The sequence below is a fragment of the Amphiura filiformis genome, chromosome 12 (genome assembly GCF_039555335.1).
Source record: "Amphiura filiformis chromosome 12, Afil_fr2py, whole genome shotgun sequence".
In the NCBI taxonomy this organism is placed as follows: domain Eukaryota; kingdom Metazoa; phylum Echinodermata; class Ophiuroidea; order Amphilepidida; family Amphiuridae; genus Amphiura; species Amphiura filiformis.
In genome coordinates, this window is record NC_092639.1 from 62,182,448 (window position 1) to 62,200,287 (window position 17,840).

A 17,840-nucleotide genomic window follows, 5' to 3' on the forward strand; every position below is an offset into this window, starting at 1 on the left:
AAATCATAAGATTAATATGAGTACTATATTTGTCTTAGTTGTAAACCGGTGAATGTGTACTCTACTGTCAAACCAAGACCGGCATTGACAGACTCTGAGGCTACATCGGAACCATCTACCTGGTTTCTACGGACATAGTATCTGTTGGATATTAACATGAAGTTAACATTAGGTTAATATGAGTACTATTATTGTCCTGGTTGTAAATCGATAAATGCATATTCTACTATTAGCCCAAGACTGGCATTGACAAGACTCTGAGGCTACATCAGAACCATCTACCTGGTTTCTATGGATGTAGTATCTGTTGCATATTAACATGGAGTAAATCGAAAGATTAATATGAGTATTTTGTCCTAATTATGTCAAGTCATTTCAAATAAAATGGATGTTTCCTATAGAAGAAAGCCGGCATTATATACTATCAAACCTACAATAAATGATCAGTTTTATTACGGGATGAATTAGTCTGATACCAACCTTGTTGCATCTTCAACTCGTACCCAGCTGACTTGTACAGACGTCTCGTCAAAATCGACTACTATGGGTACACCAGGCTCACCAACAGCTGAAATGATATCAACAGATAGATGCAATGGTGTTATGATGTTTATTACTCTATTCTTGTACTGGGATCAATCCTTTTCTTGTTAGCTGCACTCAGGTTTCTCTTTGCTTGTACATTTGTTCAGGGAGAGTCCCAAATATGACCTTTGACCCTTTTGTAACTTCAAAATGGTATGAGGTCACAGATAGGTAAAAATATATTTTTCTGGATCATATTTATAGATGAATTTACCATTTGGTAAACTTTGTGTGGGTTAAGAACCAGAAAGTCTTAAAGTTAAGGCTATCTGGCTCTCAACCCTCGATTTGAGTAATTTTGAATTTTGACCTCTGAACTTTGACAATCTGTACACGTATCTCAAATTGCCCAATACTGACAGAGGGACAGTATCCATTATAAATCAAAACTAGGTAAATATGACTGGTAGCCGAACTAACTTGTTTATTTCCTGGTATTCTGAGATAGGCAAATTCCATTCTTGATTCCCAAATTCATCTTCTACCTGATTGAAGAACATTACAAGATGAAATGGATTTGAATAAATGACACCAAGTACTTACTTGTTTCTTGGTATTCTGTGATAGGCTGACTCCATACACGATTTCCTAATTCATCTGCAACCTGATTGAAGACTGTTACAAGGTAGGTGGTGCTGGGATACAAGCCATCCACTTCATAACTCAATGCATTGTACACAAATTCCACATTCACCTCCTGCACAATGGAATAATGTAAGAGTTACATTATTATTATTAGTTGTTACAAATGTAACAGAATAATGTATAATGGACTATTCCAGTTGAAATCCATACACCCCTATGTAAGACATAACCTTAATCTCCCACACAGGGGGTGTAGATTTCAAATGGAGTCACCCATTCAGGTAAACCATAAAAGTTGGAGCTACACTTTTTAGGTCCCCACCTGCCAATCCAATATGATTTTGTATGCATTTACACATAGGACTATTAAACAGTGTTTGGGACTAGACTCTCTTTACACTTAGATTCTCAATTATGCATGACTTTACAGGAATGTGCATCATACTTGTTTGTCAAAGTTCTTTCTTTTCAATATATACACTGCAAGATTCTGCACAAGTACACCATCGCCAAAGTACTTGACTGGTACTGTGCAGTACCAGGCAAATACCAGTTCAGTACCAGTGCAGTGGGTCTGGTGCAGTAGCAGCATCAATTGGTTACTGTGTAGGTATTCTCGTGTGTACCTTGGTGATGGTGTACCTGTGCAGACAGCCACAATAAGAATCTTGTAGTGTAGGAATTGTGATAATAATCAAAGTAATATTTATTCAGTCTATTTAAGTAATAGTAACACATGTAGTAATAATAAAAGTAATAGCAATAGTGATAGAGTGAGAATTCAGTAAGAGTAAGAGTAAGAGTAAGAGTAAGAGTAATAGTAAGAATAAGAGTAATAGTAAGAGTAATGGTTGTATCATACTCTGCCATTGCTACCAGTGCAGCATTTTTTTCTTATGATATTTTATGTTGCTCTATTGGGAAAGCAACTAACTGATATTACAATCTAGAGTCACTAGAATTGCCCAGCTTCACATCACTAAGACTTGAAGGCAACTTGAACGTGCATCGCAATGTGATTTTCTCCATAACCGAATGGCTGGTAGCATTTGCAACATTGTTACTAGTGTTTTGTCCCTTAAATGCTGCAACTGCAGCACTAGCATGATACAAGCAATATAGCAAAAGTGATACAAATGGTGATTGTTTCAAATTCAACTAGCAGCTAACAATTAGGGCTATCTAGCACTTACGGGTTAGGGTTAGGATTAGGGCTGGGATTAAGGTTAGGTTTTAAAGAGGAAGCCCCGCCAGAGCAGTTCTTCTGGGGTGAACCAAACCTGCCTGGTTATAAAATTAATCAATGACAAGGGTATCTCTGAATTTAAAGGTGCTAATTGATGTTTTAATGTTATTGTATCAATTAGCATCTGTCAAATTCAGATATAACCTTGCCACTGATTAATTTGATAACCAGGCAGGTTTGGTTCACCCAGAAGGACTGCTCTGGCAGGGCTTCCTCTTTAAGTCTGGGGGGGGGTAGAGTTTCACTATGTAACACAATCAAACTTGAATACAATCACAAAAGTAGTACTGTATTAGCCACTTACGCAGTTCATTTCCATTATGCACTATATGCGGGGAGAGCCTCGAACTGGCAGCATACATGAAAGGAAGAATTACGTAACCTTACACAGAATGTTATATGACTGGTTCAATTCCCATTCATGTATGCTGCCAGTTCGAGGCTCTCCCGCACATAGTGCATAATGGCGGAACTGCAAGTGGCTAATAGCAGGTGTTAGCAGCATTTTTTTTGTGTGGTTTTAAATTTTTATAAATGTGGCAGTTCTGAGCAGGTTTTCAGAGATTCTATAATTTTTAAACAGAGTAAAAAATAAAGACCTCACTAACATTTCCATTTATACAGTAGTATACCAAAGAAAATAGTGATGAAAATAACAGTAGCTAAGTATGCTGTGTGATTTAAGTTGTGCTCAGATAAGTGCAACAATGTCTACTGAACACATTCACTATAAGCATCCTATAAAGTGTGCTGAGGCTTGTGGGCTCATGTCTGTGGGTAGCGCACTATATAAATCACTGCTTCAAAATACAAGTACTCCCTCAAAGTGTTGATGTACACATGCACACATTTAAAGACAGCACATAGATGTGTTTGTGTGTCAATGTCGATGACTGCATTAAGCTAAACGTACAGTAGCTGGGCAAATTAAGCTATCCATTTTGAATCCATACACCCCCTGTTGAAGACATGACCTAATCTTCCACAAAGGGAGTGTAGATTTCAAATGGCATTACTCATTTAAGTAACCCAATTTGAAATTCACACTCCCTGTGTGGGATATTAAGGTCATGTCTTTCATAAGGGTTGTATGAATTCTAACTGGAATAGCCCATTACATCTTCAGTACATCAGTAAATCAAACAATGCTGCACATGATGCACTTCATTGTGCTGCCAAATCCAGCAATGCACATGAATAACAACCAGGCAACAGTAGTTGTAGAAGTAGAGTAGAGCAAATCATGATGTCCAAGTTCATGCATACATGACGTTATATTCCAATGTACAACATGATAAAGACCAACTCAACTTCCAATTAACATGATAAAGACCAACTCAACTTCCAATTAACATGATAAAGACCAACTCAACTTCCAATGAACATGATAAAGACAAACTCATCTTCCAATTTACATGATAAAGACCAAATCCTCTGTGACTAGTGTCTCCCCAGTAACAAACAAATCCAAAATAAGACAAGCTAACCCTCAGTGTTGCAGACAAACACACCAAGCACTTTCACATATAAATTTCATTAAATGGTGACTCTCATCATGACGACATGGGCCAACATACACCAGCTCCCAAACGTGTACAATAACGTGTTGGGGCTAATTGTCCAAAGGGTCACAGATCCCGCCATTAGGTTGCCAGTCTCCTGATAAAGATCAAAGTTGTGACCGAAACTTTGAGGTATGGCAAAACTTGTGTTAAGATCAAAAGTATAAAAACCTAAATTAAGACATAATGCAAAAAGAGAGAAAACATGTAAAATGAACAAACCGAGGCAAGAATTGTAGTATAGACCAAAACTTTGAAAATTGTGGACATCCAAAATGGTGCCCATCAATGGATGACTACATGAAGACCAAGAGGTTTTGAAAATAGTGGGCAACCAAAACATGTTGGTGACCTAAGTTGTGAATAAGGAAGTGTAACCCATCACTGCGACAGTATGATGATGAAAAGAAGTGCTGGATATTATAACCTTCTATCATGGTGCATTTTTTTGTAACATGCTAAATGAGGAGTATGATAATGATATAAATTATGGAAGTTACATGATGATAGAAATGCAGAATAGAAAGTGTGAAAAATGGTTTAAATCAAGTTGTTTTGAAGGTTTATTTCAATGCATTGTTTTTACACCAATGTTTCTCCTTTTCTGCAATGTGCATCGAGAAAACTAGACACTAGCTTTAAAGCCACTAAATATCATTGCCGTTGTTCATCAACATTAAAAAATAAAAAAGAACAACATGCACAATTGTCCTCAAATCACTCTCCAGTGGGGCGAGTTCATTTAACCGCTATACATTTAATTCTGCTGTAATGGAAATAAACTCTCATTTCTAATTCACTGTCGACAAAAATGTCATGTTTAGCAAACATTACTTAAACAAACAAAAACTATTATATAGACAAGCACAGTAATGCACAAAAGAACGTAGAAGATGATGCTATTAAAAAGAGCTGCTTGTGCAATGTAATAAGATATAAAGCTGAAGCAGGTCTAGAGTCATATTTGATGTGCCATAACAGAAACAGAATACTATCAAACTCCTATATTAAATAAGGAGACAAAATATGTCACAACCAGTTTCATCACACATAAATATTCCTTTTTATCTACTCAGTTCATCTATTCTATATTTGCTATAAAATTATTTTAATCCTTTTGTCAAGTAACACAATTTTACAACAACAACAAAAAGCCTACAACATGGATCAACATGTAAAATCTCTATTATTAATTATCAAACAATTCAGGCCTACAACAATGTTCCAGTAAAACAAGTAATTATAAAGCTAAAGCACACTCTTTTAGTCCGAGATCCAAGAGACATGCTTCAAAGAAGGTAGAAAGAGGTAACACATCAGAAAATAATAAAGACCAGCATATAGGTTGACATTTTGTTTATGTCTTTTTGTTGCGACAAACACAGCAGCTATTTGGCCGTGTTCCTGCAGCAAAGATTTGTCAGTCTTGTTGAGATGCACAATAAAACCCCAAGCAAAGCAAATCATTTATTTGAGCAAGAATGAAGCTGAATTTACACTCAACTGCTGAGCGATTGTAATATATCTCTTTTAAAAACGATGGGCAATTAATCATTTTTGCAATGCATCTTTCCTTGCTTTTGCATTTTATACTAATTACAGCGATCACGATTGCAGAAGACAATACCACAAAATACATTTTTACGATATTGATAGCTAATGTTTTTAATAAATTCACATCTGAATCTTGATAGATTAACAAAAAGTAAATTAATCAGTTAAATAAATCCAAGACAATGATTGGTCAGTGCTGGTCATGTGACAAATAACATTGTTCTGAAGTTGAAATTTTTGCAAAAGTGATGTCGTTTTTGCAAGAGCTTTGGGTATCAATCGGCACAACACTCTGAAAATGGAAGTAAACAGGGTAGGCATGCGATTCACTTTTCTGCAAGCGCAGTTGAGTATAAATTCAGTTTAAAAGTCAAAAATCAAATATTGCTGCAGAGAAACAACAATGCAACTTCTGTCACAATGGATCAATGCATGCAAATTGTCAGACTATACAGGGCTTAAGAAAGGCACTGCAGACAATCAAGAAGCGTTTCTTCTGTTATAACAGCCATAAGCAGTTTGCTATCATATCAAAGGCTTACATTACTATAATACTCTAAATATTGGAAAACACTTACATAATAGTCTGATGATACCTTCAAAGTCAAACAAGATCATGTTAAAAATAAGTCAGTTAACAACATTAATAATTACAGAATCTATTGTTGAAGTGAAAAAATACAGTGTCATATGGTACTGGATCCAGACTAACTTTTACAATTACTTTTTAAAAAGTACAGCTCAGTGATAATCTGCAAAAACATATGTTGCAAATCTATGATAATTAGAATAAATAAGTAACATTTCCAAATATGAAATTTGGTGACACATGATTGACATGCTGTTACTGATCTGGTTCTTGGCACTTAAGATGTGCGCAATAAATATAACACAGTAAGCGCTGTCTGGAACTGGCAAAACTTGCTATCGAAATGAAGCAGTGTTGCTGCTAGTGCAAATATTCATTGCACTAGGGACACAAGATAGAAATATCAAGAAATGTTGTCAGATTTTTTCCAGGTTTTTCCCTGTTTTTGGAATGGAAATGGACAGCCGGAAAAACAGCTTTTTGGGTTTTACTGTAAAAACAGAATTCTGGTAGAAAATGGAAAAGTAACACTGAATACAAATAGACAGTTTAAAGTTATCTTTGGTTCATCAGTATGAGAAACACACCTTTGTGCACTTTGATCACCCTATAAGCATCTATTTATTTTCCACTCCATATCACATACCTGTGGATCTGGGTGGATACAGAAACTGAAGAACTCGCTGCGACCTTGAAATACGGCTGGCCATGCAACATCGAAACCAGTATCAGTAATACGACTGAAAACGAGATCGGTCGGTGTAGCGGGAACTGCAGAATAAGATAAATGTAAATGCAGTTTATTATGACAAATATAAAATGTCCTTGATACTGTTCAAATTTAAGGTTTCTTTTAAAAAAAGTAATTTTTTTGGTCGGTCCCTCGCGGGCAATCAAACATTTTTTTTTTTGGCCTAACTTTCACTTTTCGCTTTTGTATCAAGTCATGGATATTCATTTTGTCTATACCAATTTACATAACTTACTGGTAAACTGACGCACTGTTGAAGTGTACAATTCAATGTTGTCAATACTTTGAACAGTCAGCTGTATGGTGTACAACTGTCCAGCTGTCAGCCCTTCAAGCTCCCATCTTCTCTCTTCTGCCTTGTCAAAGATACGGAATGTTGGTGTCAGACCCGCTGGACTGTACTGCAGCAGATAATTGCTGAAGAATCCTGAAGGTGGGCTCCAGGTAACCTCAATGGTGTTGGAGTCCACATAGACGACATGAAGGTCCAGATAACCAGGTGCCACTGTCCAAAGATAAGTTGATTAATTGGGTTAGTGTTAAGTAGTTACAAGATAATAATAATTACAGAGTGGACACCTACAAGTTTCAAAAGTAGGAGACAGGTGCATGGATGATGTCTGAGAGTATGGCCAAATTACATGGAAGGAAACAGTACTACACAGAGTGAATAGAATATTAACCCTAATTCTACATAGGAGCTATACATACACTTTAAGTACATATCACAAGATTTATACAATTTACTTTGAGGACTGTTAAATTTCTAAAATATCAATTTTAATCATTCCCATAAAATGTGTATTATATCACAAATTTCAACAAAAAAAAATATTGGAAGGATATTCCTCATATTCAAAATGCAACTCGATGTCTGCTGTACTCTTAGGTCCCACCAAAAAAAAAGTGAAAACATCGCTTTCCAAGCCCTTAAAATATACTACTCCCTTGATAGAAAATAAATACAACCCAATGCAATAACTTACATGTTTCAACAACAATACTTGCTGGAGAAGTGATTGCGTTATCGTCACCATCCACAGCAACCACTGATACGTGATATTTACGTCCTGGATATAATCCTCTCAGAGTGATACTCGGACAAGCAGATTGAGGGCTGAACTCTATTGCGATCACGTCACCTGCACCACGGTAATCCGAGTAACTTCGCACGTATAGGTAGTAGCCTTTAACATCTTCAATGATTTGCTGTTGACCATTTGGTAATTGGTCAACAGCTGGTGGCCAGTACAAGAACACTGAGTTTGTAGTCTCCTGGATTGCTTTGAAGGATCGTACCGCAAGTTTCACTGAAGAAAAAAACAGATGCATTTGCTTCAGAGAATGCTATATGATATGTACATTAAATGACTAGGGTAGTCGATATGGGTAAAACCCCCGAGGTCCAAGCCACATGCACTAGGACTGAAATGTCCCCCTTCACAGCCCCTTTGAAAGCAAGCCTTGCTGGTTGTCATCCCCATAGGAAGCCTGGCTGGTCCAACAAAAGTTTAACCTCCCGACTTTTTGGTTTTAAAAAGGTACATTATGTTTACAGCTTAACTACTGACAATTAACAATTAATTGGCAGCCATATTACTCACATGTGTTTACAGTTGCAATTGCAACATTCAATACTTCACCGGCCGCGCCCACAGCGCTGACGGTAATCCGGTAAGGTGCATCGGGTCTAAGGCTATGGAGACGAGCCACTCGGGTCTCATCAGCTTCAACGACAGGATCGGTGATGAAGCCCTCGTCAGGTACGTAGCTGACTTCGTAGCGAGCCAATGCAGGGGATTCATGGGCACCCCATGTGATCTGAATTGTGGTATCTGTGACCTCTAGAGTCTGGATGATGAATGGAAGTGGAGCTGAAAAAGAATTTTTTTAAATGGTAAAAATTCAGAACATTACCTAAAGGTGGGTGACCCAGAGGAGAGGAGAGAAGAGGTACAAAGAAAGAAAGAAACAAAGAAAGACAAGAAGGAAAGTAAAGTAGGATATTAAATATAGAAAATGAAGTAAATGAGTTCACAATACCAACCTGTTGTTGCAGAGGCTGACACAGGCTCACTCCTAGTCTCATCAAGCCCAGCTCTACCACGCAGACTAGACACCGTAAATACATAATCAGTATATGGTACAAGGTTAGAGATTGTTACCAAAAATTGATTGCGAGGTATGAGAATGGGACTATCTGGCCAACCGGCATCATCAGGACGGTATTCTACCAAGAAATAATCATAATCATCTCTACTTGGTGCATCCCATTGAAGGGTAGCATCGTGAGGTCCAAATCCGCTGACGAATACGTTTCTTGGTGGTGGGACCACTGGGTCTGTAGCTGTAAGTTAGAATAATGATTCAATGATATGAAAGTTGGCAACAAAATTATGCAAGTCATGTGGATATGCAAATGAAATTATTAAGCCTGGCAAAATATAATCTGATTCTGGTTTCCCGATCAACTATAAACCCCAGCCACTCCGAGCCACTTCAACTATCTAAAACAATTTTGGAGGTGCTTTTCAATTTTGCAGTTTCTGGTTCTCCATTGTTATGAATATACTTAATTCCTTGTCAGTCTTATAAAATTAAGGCACTTCTAGACATGATGCATGCAATAGTTGCCATTTTGAAACTGGCTTGTTCATTAATGGTGCCTCAACAGAAAAAACAATAAATAGTTAATAAGATCAACTAACCAACAATACATGTAGCTTCCCAATCTGTTAAAACCTGAACCACATTTAATTATATTTCTATGCACCCTTCTAATTTAAGGCTAAATATTTTAATGATTTATAGCTATAATAAAAATTGTCAAACATTTTTTTCTTCTTTACAATTACCTGTTTCCTCTACAAGTGTGAGCTTCTGACTTGTTGATCTATCAGCGCCCTCACCAATGTATGATGCCACGCTAAAGACATAAGCGGTTTCAGGAAGCAGAGATTCAATGGTGGAGTCGGTAAAAGAGACATGTACATCGTAGGATTTGGATTCTTGATCTTCAGCATCATAGTAACAAACCTGAAGAAAATAAAAAGAATTTCAAATGCCGACATTAAATTAGTAATGTGGAAATGATATAAAAAACATGTCACTAAAAACGCTTTGGGTGTATGTGTGCTTTTGTACTTGAGGAAACATACAATAGAAAACTGTTGACACCAGCACCCATGGTCCCACACACTTCATGGGAGGTATTGCTAGATTTTAAAAATAGCATAAGAAAGCATTCTTGTCACGGAGCATCTAGCCGATGATAGTTTAACTCCCAGCCTACATCTGTAGAAACATTCAGCAAAGTAACCTGCTTCATGCGTTGTCTTGCTTTTATCTTTACTGAGTCAAGACGAGACTCAAACTTTTGATCTTGTGGTTAAAATATACTAGTGCATAGACCAATAGAGGATGTCCCCGTCATGACACAAACACATCACTTATACCTTGGTGACAATATAAAAACTGTCTACAATTGGGGGTGCATGGCGAGCCTGTATTCTTTAACAGTTTGGGTGAGTTCAATGCCAAGTGTGTGTGCACTGCAGTAAGGCATGAAAATTGACATTTTACCATCAAAATCCATGTCCCTCCAGTGAACATAGGCCTAATCCTACCCAATATGCATGAGGTGTCACTGGGGTTGGAACAGATAATAAAAGAATATATCAAGACCAGCATACATATCATACCCAAATGTAATGGCTGATCAATTGCCAAAGGGACAGTATATTGAGTTAACCCTTACCTCATAACCGTCCACTCCAGTAGCAGATGGCCAGGATAGCGTGATGCTATCATGACCAATGTATGATGCCCTCAAGGAACCAAAGAGAGATACTGGACCTGTGTGAGATGAAACAAAAAGAGAAAAAAAGAAGAAAAAAGTCAATTTGCATATCCATTCAAGAGATACAGCATCTGGATGGAGGTACAGACATTGCAAAAACAGTATGCCTTATGGTGGAGGTTTAAAAGCAAAAAAAACTTTCCTTTTTTTGGAGCAAACCTACTGCTTTTCATTTTTGTATTTGAGAAATCCACAAAAAATAATTTTGCATGTATAAAATGTCTAAGAAGAAAAATGCTGGAAGCAAATGAATGTAAAAGATTAATTTGGCTACTCTTTGTATGCAATTACCACATAATGGGCTATTCCAGTTAATATCTATACACCCCCTATGAAACACATGACCTTAATCTTCTACACATTTAGGTAACTCTATTTGAAATTCACACTCCCTTTGTGGATATTAAAGTCATATCGTCAGCCTGCTATGCTTTTTGCCAAAGTCATTTTTAGTACAAAATATGGTTCAAGCATGCATTTAATCATATTTATTCACCAATCTTTGCACAAGAACAAATGATAATGATACAAATGAAAAGGAATGATCTGAAATAATTAGGGTGATTATGTAAATGATGCATGCTTGAACCACATTTTGTTCTTTGTTCTCAAAATCACAAAAAATGACTAAGGCAATTAGTGTAGCAGGCTGATGATATCTTCAATAGAGGATGTATGGATTTCAACCAGCATAGCCCAATATATTATGGTGAACATTAAAAGTGAACATCATTCTGGACATGCATAAAACATGCAGCAAGAAATGGACAGTGATGTATGATAGATGAGAATGTGAAAGAAATATTTTAAAAATTTGTTTTTGAAAATAAAAAATTAGAAAATAAAATTAACTCAGAGAATGAAAAACAAAACAAAAACAAATTAGAATGTGAGCTTTGGATACTTACGTGTCCTGAGTGACTTTCTGTCCAAGTATGCACTGGTACTTGAAGCTGATACTGTTACGGTGTACAAGGTCCCTGGGGTCAGATTCATGAAGGTATAGGTCTGGTAACAACAAGATACAAATCAAATTGATGAGACATTTTTTTCACTAAAAATTCTTTCACATGATTCAATAAACCAACCCTGCCCATTTTGACTATGTTCCTGATGTTGTGTGAATCTATATAGACCACTTGACATGTGACGTCATTGCCCGGCAGTATGCGCGCAAAATTATAGCCATTTCCATTGTTCTTTGCCCTGCCGTGTGTGTACGCATCAAAGTTTTCTCAGGGCACATGTATCTTAAATCGCCCACCACATTTCATATAGTACAAGAAAGCCATTGAACAGTGTAGCGACTCGTTCAAGCATAACGATAAACCAGTCCCTCACCTTTGTTGATAAACAATGATGTCAATTGGTCTATACCGAATCATCTGGATCAAGTCAAGCTCTTTTCTTTATTATCATACACCACCACAAGCACCCATTCAAGGGGTTAAAGTTAATATGTCTGGCTTTAAGTCAAACACAGGTTTGGTTCTAGACCCTCCCATTCCTCAACCTAGCATCAGTAGAAGTAGCCTGCTCCTTTTTTATGTGACATTCCAGAAGTCTGGTATGAAATCGTCACCTTATAATGAACAAATAACAGCTCCCTTACTCCTACTACTCCCATAGCCAATCACATTCTTCCCCCTCCTCCCCCTAGCATCGTTAGAAGGTACTGTGACCTGCTGATTAACCTGTGCTGTTCCAGATATGAAACCCTAACTGTATAGTCCACTAACAACATGTTCTCCCCCTAACTCCCATGCCAATTCTTCCCCCTCTGCCCCCTAGCATCATTAGAAGGTACTGTGACCCGCTCCTTAATCTGTGCTGTTGCTGCAGTGGTCTGGTATGAAATCCTCACAGTATAGTCCATTACATGACCTTTTTCCTAATCCTCACCAACTCCCATCCCTCCCAATACTCCCCCTAGCATCAGTAGAAGACTGTACAGTACACTCATTACCCTACTCATTCCCGTACTCATTCCCATTCCTGCCCCTACTCACCCTAGCATCATTAGTAGGCACTGTGACCTGCTCCTTAATCTGTGCTGTTCCAGCATCAGTTGTCTGGTATGAAATCTTCACAGTATAGTCCATTACATGCCCTTTTCCCATTCACTCACTAATCCTCACTAACTCCCATCCCTCCCAATACCTACCCGAGCCTCAGTAGAAGACTGTACAGTACACCCATTACCCTACTCATTATATTCCCATACTCATTCCCACTCCTCTCGATACTCTCCCTATTCAACCTAAAATTATTAGAAGGTACTGTAACCTGCTCCTTAATCTGTGCTGTTCCAGCAGTGGTCTAGGTATGAAACCCTCACAGTATAGTCCATTACATGCCCTTTTCCCACTCACTCCCTAATACTCACTAACTCCCATCCCTCCCAATATTCGCATCAGTAGAAGACTGTACAGTACACTCATTACCCTACTCATTCCCGTACTCATTCCCAATCCTCTCCCTACTCACCCTAGCATCATTAGTAGGCACTGTGACCTGCTCCTTAACCTGCGATGTTCCAGATGAGGTCTCGTATGAAATTGTTACTGTGTAGTCTACATCATCAGCATAAGCCCAGAATACTTCTATGGAGGTTGCTGTATATTCTCCAAATGAGATCTGACCTGCAGTTGCTGGAGCTGTACAAATCATGCAATAAAAATGTTAAGCAATATTAATAAAATATAACACAACCAAGCCAGACTTAGAGCAAACCTATGGTAGAGCATCACACTTATATGTGACCGTCCACGTCAAAACGCTCGTAAAGTCGGCCCCTGGTCAACTTTGATTCTTCTGTGTTTATAAAATATACATTTGACTTCAAATGATATCCAGAAGCCGAGTTATGGCTTGTTAAACTTTGTTCCTTCAGTGAAAGGGTACATTATTTTGGTGCTACATTATTTCTCTTTTTCCACATCGCTGGTATTACATATCAAATTGTCGTAATTGGCGGTCACTTCAAATCATCCCCAAGTCAACAAGGTTCAGGAATGTCTTCTCATTGTTGATTGTTGGTTAACCCACCACTTGAACAGGATTTTAATAGCCAAAGCAAAAAAAGACTAGAGCTATTTACTAACTCTATACATAGGTATAAGCTTATTATCCTCTTCAATAATAGGATTAAAGATTGGCGTTTGACCGACACTAAAATGAGAAACATGTAGGACAAACATTAGGTACATATGAATACAACCTTTATGCACATTTTGCACTGTAACTCGAAATACAAGTTGCTGACTTTACGAGCGGTTTGTGATGGACGGTCACATATTGCAAGTTTGCAAAAAATCTCTCTCTCAGCGTAAGTTGCAATATTACAAGTTGCATGTAGCATGATGGTTGCCATCTTGGATATGCGGGTAAGGGAAAACATACTGTAATTAATTTATAAATATTTCAAATAATTATTCCTCATGAGCAGTTTTGAAATTCACCTTCCCTACACATCCACAATGACTGTCATGGAGTCTCATTAGTTCGCATTGTGAACTGAGTGGGATTCTTAAAAAATACAACTTGCCCATAGCATGTGTTATAAACTTGTCCGGTAGATTAAATTAAAAATTTGCTGTGGTTTGCAACAAGCCCACCGACATTTTAAGTTGTCCTTTCTTTAGTACTTACGTGTTGTTAGGGAGGTAGTCACTGGCTCACTCAAGCTTGTTCCTGACAGTGTGTATATCGTAATCACATAAAAGGTATCAGGACACAGTCCAGTCAAACGAATCTCTGGGCATGCCTCAAATGGTACAATGTACTCTAGCTCTACAGGGTTGCCAGTTCCAGCGCCTGCAGTGGCAGGTGTTGCCAGAATACGCAGGGCTTCGATGATGGCATTAGACAGCATGTCAGACGGAATGTCAAAAGAGATGATGACCGTTTGTGGTTGATCATCTAATGGGATAACTGCAAGCGTATCACTTGGGATTGCAGGTGGTTCTGGTAGAGAAAGAGAGAAGTAATCATTATAATGCAATTACTAAAATGGTTAATAAGAAAACGGATAGTAATGTTTGCACATTATATTTTCTTGTGGGACCTAAGAGCACATCAGACACGCCAAATTGCATTCTGAATACTTGGAAAGTCCTTCTGATATTAAATAATTACATTTTTTTTTAATTTGCGATATAATACAAATTTTATGGCAAACTATTAAAAATTGAAGTTAACTTTATAAAACTCAGTAATTTATTATAGATACATCCCCCCAAAGCCTACAAATTTGAGGTCTTTCTGTGAAAAAAAATCTATTTCTACATGTACAATGCAAAAGCTTTCAAGGCATGGACAAACAGCACGGTAGTTGTGATTTACTTATTTGTAACAAAATTGTCAAAAAAATCATCCAAAGATATTGTTTTCCTTGTTTTAGAGAGTTCAGCCCCTGTCAATATCAAATGACTGAATATCCATTTAAAGCATATTTACTCAAGGTAAATCATGTTCTAGCAACCAAACCTCTCTTGAATGTGTTATAGGACCATAAAAGGAAGCTAAAAAAAGTTGGTTTGGTAGAGTCTGGGGGGTCATCATTAAATTCCTGTAGATACCAGACTAATATCAAATATCTGAATATCCATTTAAAGCATACTTACGCAAGGTAAAACATGTTCTTGCAATCAAACCTCTCTCCCATCTGCTGACACAATATTCAACACCAAATTGTACTGCTGTCCAGCTGTTAAACCAGTCAATTGCACAATACGCTGGGAGGTTCTGGGCACAAAAACTGATGACGGTAGAGGACCATCATCTGGGGAGTGGTGCAGCTCATACTTATAAAAATCAGCATCAATGGCTGGCCAGGAAACTGTTAAGGTGTTGCCTAATTGGGTTACCTGTAGTGTCTCAATGTCTGCAATCAAAAAGTTAAAGTCACATTTTTTATCTCTCCCCAGAGTTGCCAGCACAATTAAAGATTTAAATTAAAAGAAAACACACACACACATAAAAACAACCTTCCAACAATTAAAACATGCACTCAGCTGAATTTGAACTGGCCACCTTTGGATCACATGACCAACAATTTGGTTACTAAGCCAAAAGTACTGAATGAACATTAAAAGTGTTAGATTAGATCTATGATGTCATGGGTTCAATAGTATGAAAAACTCATTTCTTGCAACCAGAATAAACAATGGAACACAATGTTATTCCAGTTTTGGCTATTTTTCCCAAAAATTAAAGCTTCAGGTGGAAATTTAAAGTTACATATATAATGGATTTTATAATAAAGAATACAAAGCTCAATAGTTTTTGTGGTTCAGATCTTTTCAGAACATTTATGAACATTTGCATAAAAGATAAAATAATAATGTTCATATAGTTTGCTTGGAAAAAATCTTGAAATCAAGTGATAATTCTATCAAATAACTTCACAATAAACTTTGATGAATGAACATATACACACCTGTGTAAACCACAGTAACTGCTGCATCACTGATTTCTTGCAGTTCGCCCCCGGCAACAGTCTCCACACGGAACTCATAACCAGTCTCTGCAGCCAAACTCTCTAAGGTGTATGTCAATGCCTGGCCAGGGAAGACAGTATCTCATGAGTTCAGAATCTTGACCGGTGGGTCAGTCTTTCTGTAGTATACTCTATATGCATCAGCTTGGCCGTCTGCGGGGTCCCATGCAATGGTTATTGAGCACTGGAATGACACCACTTCTCTCAGATTTTGTGGGAGACAAGCATCTGTGGATTTTAAATAAAAAAGGGAAGATTGAGTTAAGGATCTGAGTATATGATCCATGAGATGTCTTCAAGGTTAAGCCTATACATAGCATATATTGTGTCTAACCAAGAGATGCAGAGCTTCAAGAGGAAGGTAAACCGTTACCTTAGCGCCTATCTGTCAGCACTACTACATGGTGTATTAGATAATAAGGATCCTCCAAAAGTGTTTTTTTTTTCTATATTTTTTCATTTTTTTACTGAATCATAATTTATTTTAAATAGACCTGCCAATTCAAACATATGTTAATATTTTACTATATTTTTTTATGAAATAACGTCCCACACATGCATACAAACACACAAAAAGTATCCCCACAGGCACTACCAACCAAATTTGGGGCTTCTGAGAACTACTTTGATTGGTTACAAAGAAGGCTATATCATGTATTGAGCCAATCAGAGACATATTAAGAATAATCAGGATTGAAGGGACTAAACTTATAATTGCAACAATATTTAAAAGCTTAATTTTGATTGGTTACTTAGATGATTATATCATGCAATTAACCAATCAGGGGCACTGTGAGAAAGGCATTAGTGCCCATGGGGATATTATGACAGATGTAATAGTTTGGAACTCATTATCACACAAACTTACTGGTCCTAAATCGTTGCGTTCCAAGTTCTGAAGCTCCCAAGACCTCGACTTCCAGATCATATAGTGTTCCAGGTTGCAGGTTATTGAAGCAGTACTCCAATGTGGCAACATTAACACCGATACGTTGGACTCGATCCTCAGCAGTAGCATTGTTGATATCTATTAATCTCAGCTCGAAATACGTAGCAACGCCGGAATCTGTGCCACCCCATTTGAAGCAAACATAGTCCTTGGCAAAATCAGTGACTTGAACTTGAGCAGGGTTCAGGTCATCTGAAAATTAAAATAAAAAAAAGATTTATTGTTAGTCTTAAGTTGGAGTAGTCAGCATTTCTTTGCAGGTATAATTATCCATCAATAGGCTCATTAACTGCATACTAATTACTATGCAGTAGTACTACAAAAAAGAGATCAATAACTTATTATGGCAATGGATGAGGTCCAATGTCCCTCTAGACAGCCTTTGTACCGAGGAATGGAATAAGTATTTCAAATTTCCATTTCCTATTTCTTTGACCCAAGAGTTATTTCAGGGCAAAACTGTTAACTTGATTTGTTAGAAGTAGCCTTTCTTTTCCTTGTTCTTTTTCTTCACTTCTGTTTCTCCCTTCTCTCTCCATACAGGCCAGCATGCTTATAGAAGCTTTAAGGGGTACTACACCCTTTTTTGCATTTTTCTCAAAACTAATAACACAGTGGTAACAAAGTTATGTATATTATAGGGGCAAGGAATCCAATTAC

General features: G+C 37.4%; 1 protein-coding gene across 1 annotated transcript; it reads right to left on the minus strand.

The window, feature by feature from the left end:
- Positions 1-23: 23 nt before the first annotated feature.
- LOC140166987 (fibronectin-like) lies at positions 24-16,308 on the minus strand. Its single transcript, XM_072190469.1, has 16 exons — positions 16,172-16,308; positions 15,357-15,616; positions 14,383-14,697; positions 13,219-13,388; positions 11,640-11,739; positions 10,630-10,727; positions 9,728-9,908; positions 8,920-9,219; positions 8,477-8,746; positions 7,859-8,182; positions 7,108-7,377; positions 6,768-6,892; positions 6,111-6,128; positions 1,129-1,282; positions 481-568; positions 24-141 (listed from the first exon to the last, which is right to left on the minus strand). Exons 3-16 carry the CDS (start codon positions 14,603-14,605, stop codon positions 24-26), a joined length of 2,439 nt encoding a protein of 812 aa, XP_072046570.1. The 5' UTR covers positions 14,606-14,697; positions 15,357-15,616; positions 16,172-16,308.
- Positions 16,309-17,840: the final 1,532 nt, after the last annotated feature.

What these genes read in the sequence shown, in the direction of transcription:
- LOC140166987 (XM_072190469.1), bottom strand. Translation starts at nt 14,605, where the DNA reads ATGCTGTCTAATGCCATCATCGAAGCCCTGCGTATTCTGGCAACACCT. An exon ending in CACACTTGTAGAGGAAACAG is followed by an intron (nt 9,220 to 9,727) that starts GTAATTGTAAAG and finishes TCTAACTTACAG; the next exon opens with CTACAGACCCAGTGGTCCCA. An exon ending in AACAGTGCGTCAGTTTACCA is followed by an intron (nt 6,893 to 7,107) that starts GTAAGTTATGTA and finishes CTTATTCTGCAG; the next exon opens with TTCCCGCTACACCGACCGAT.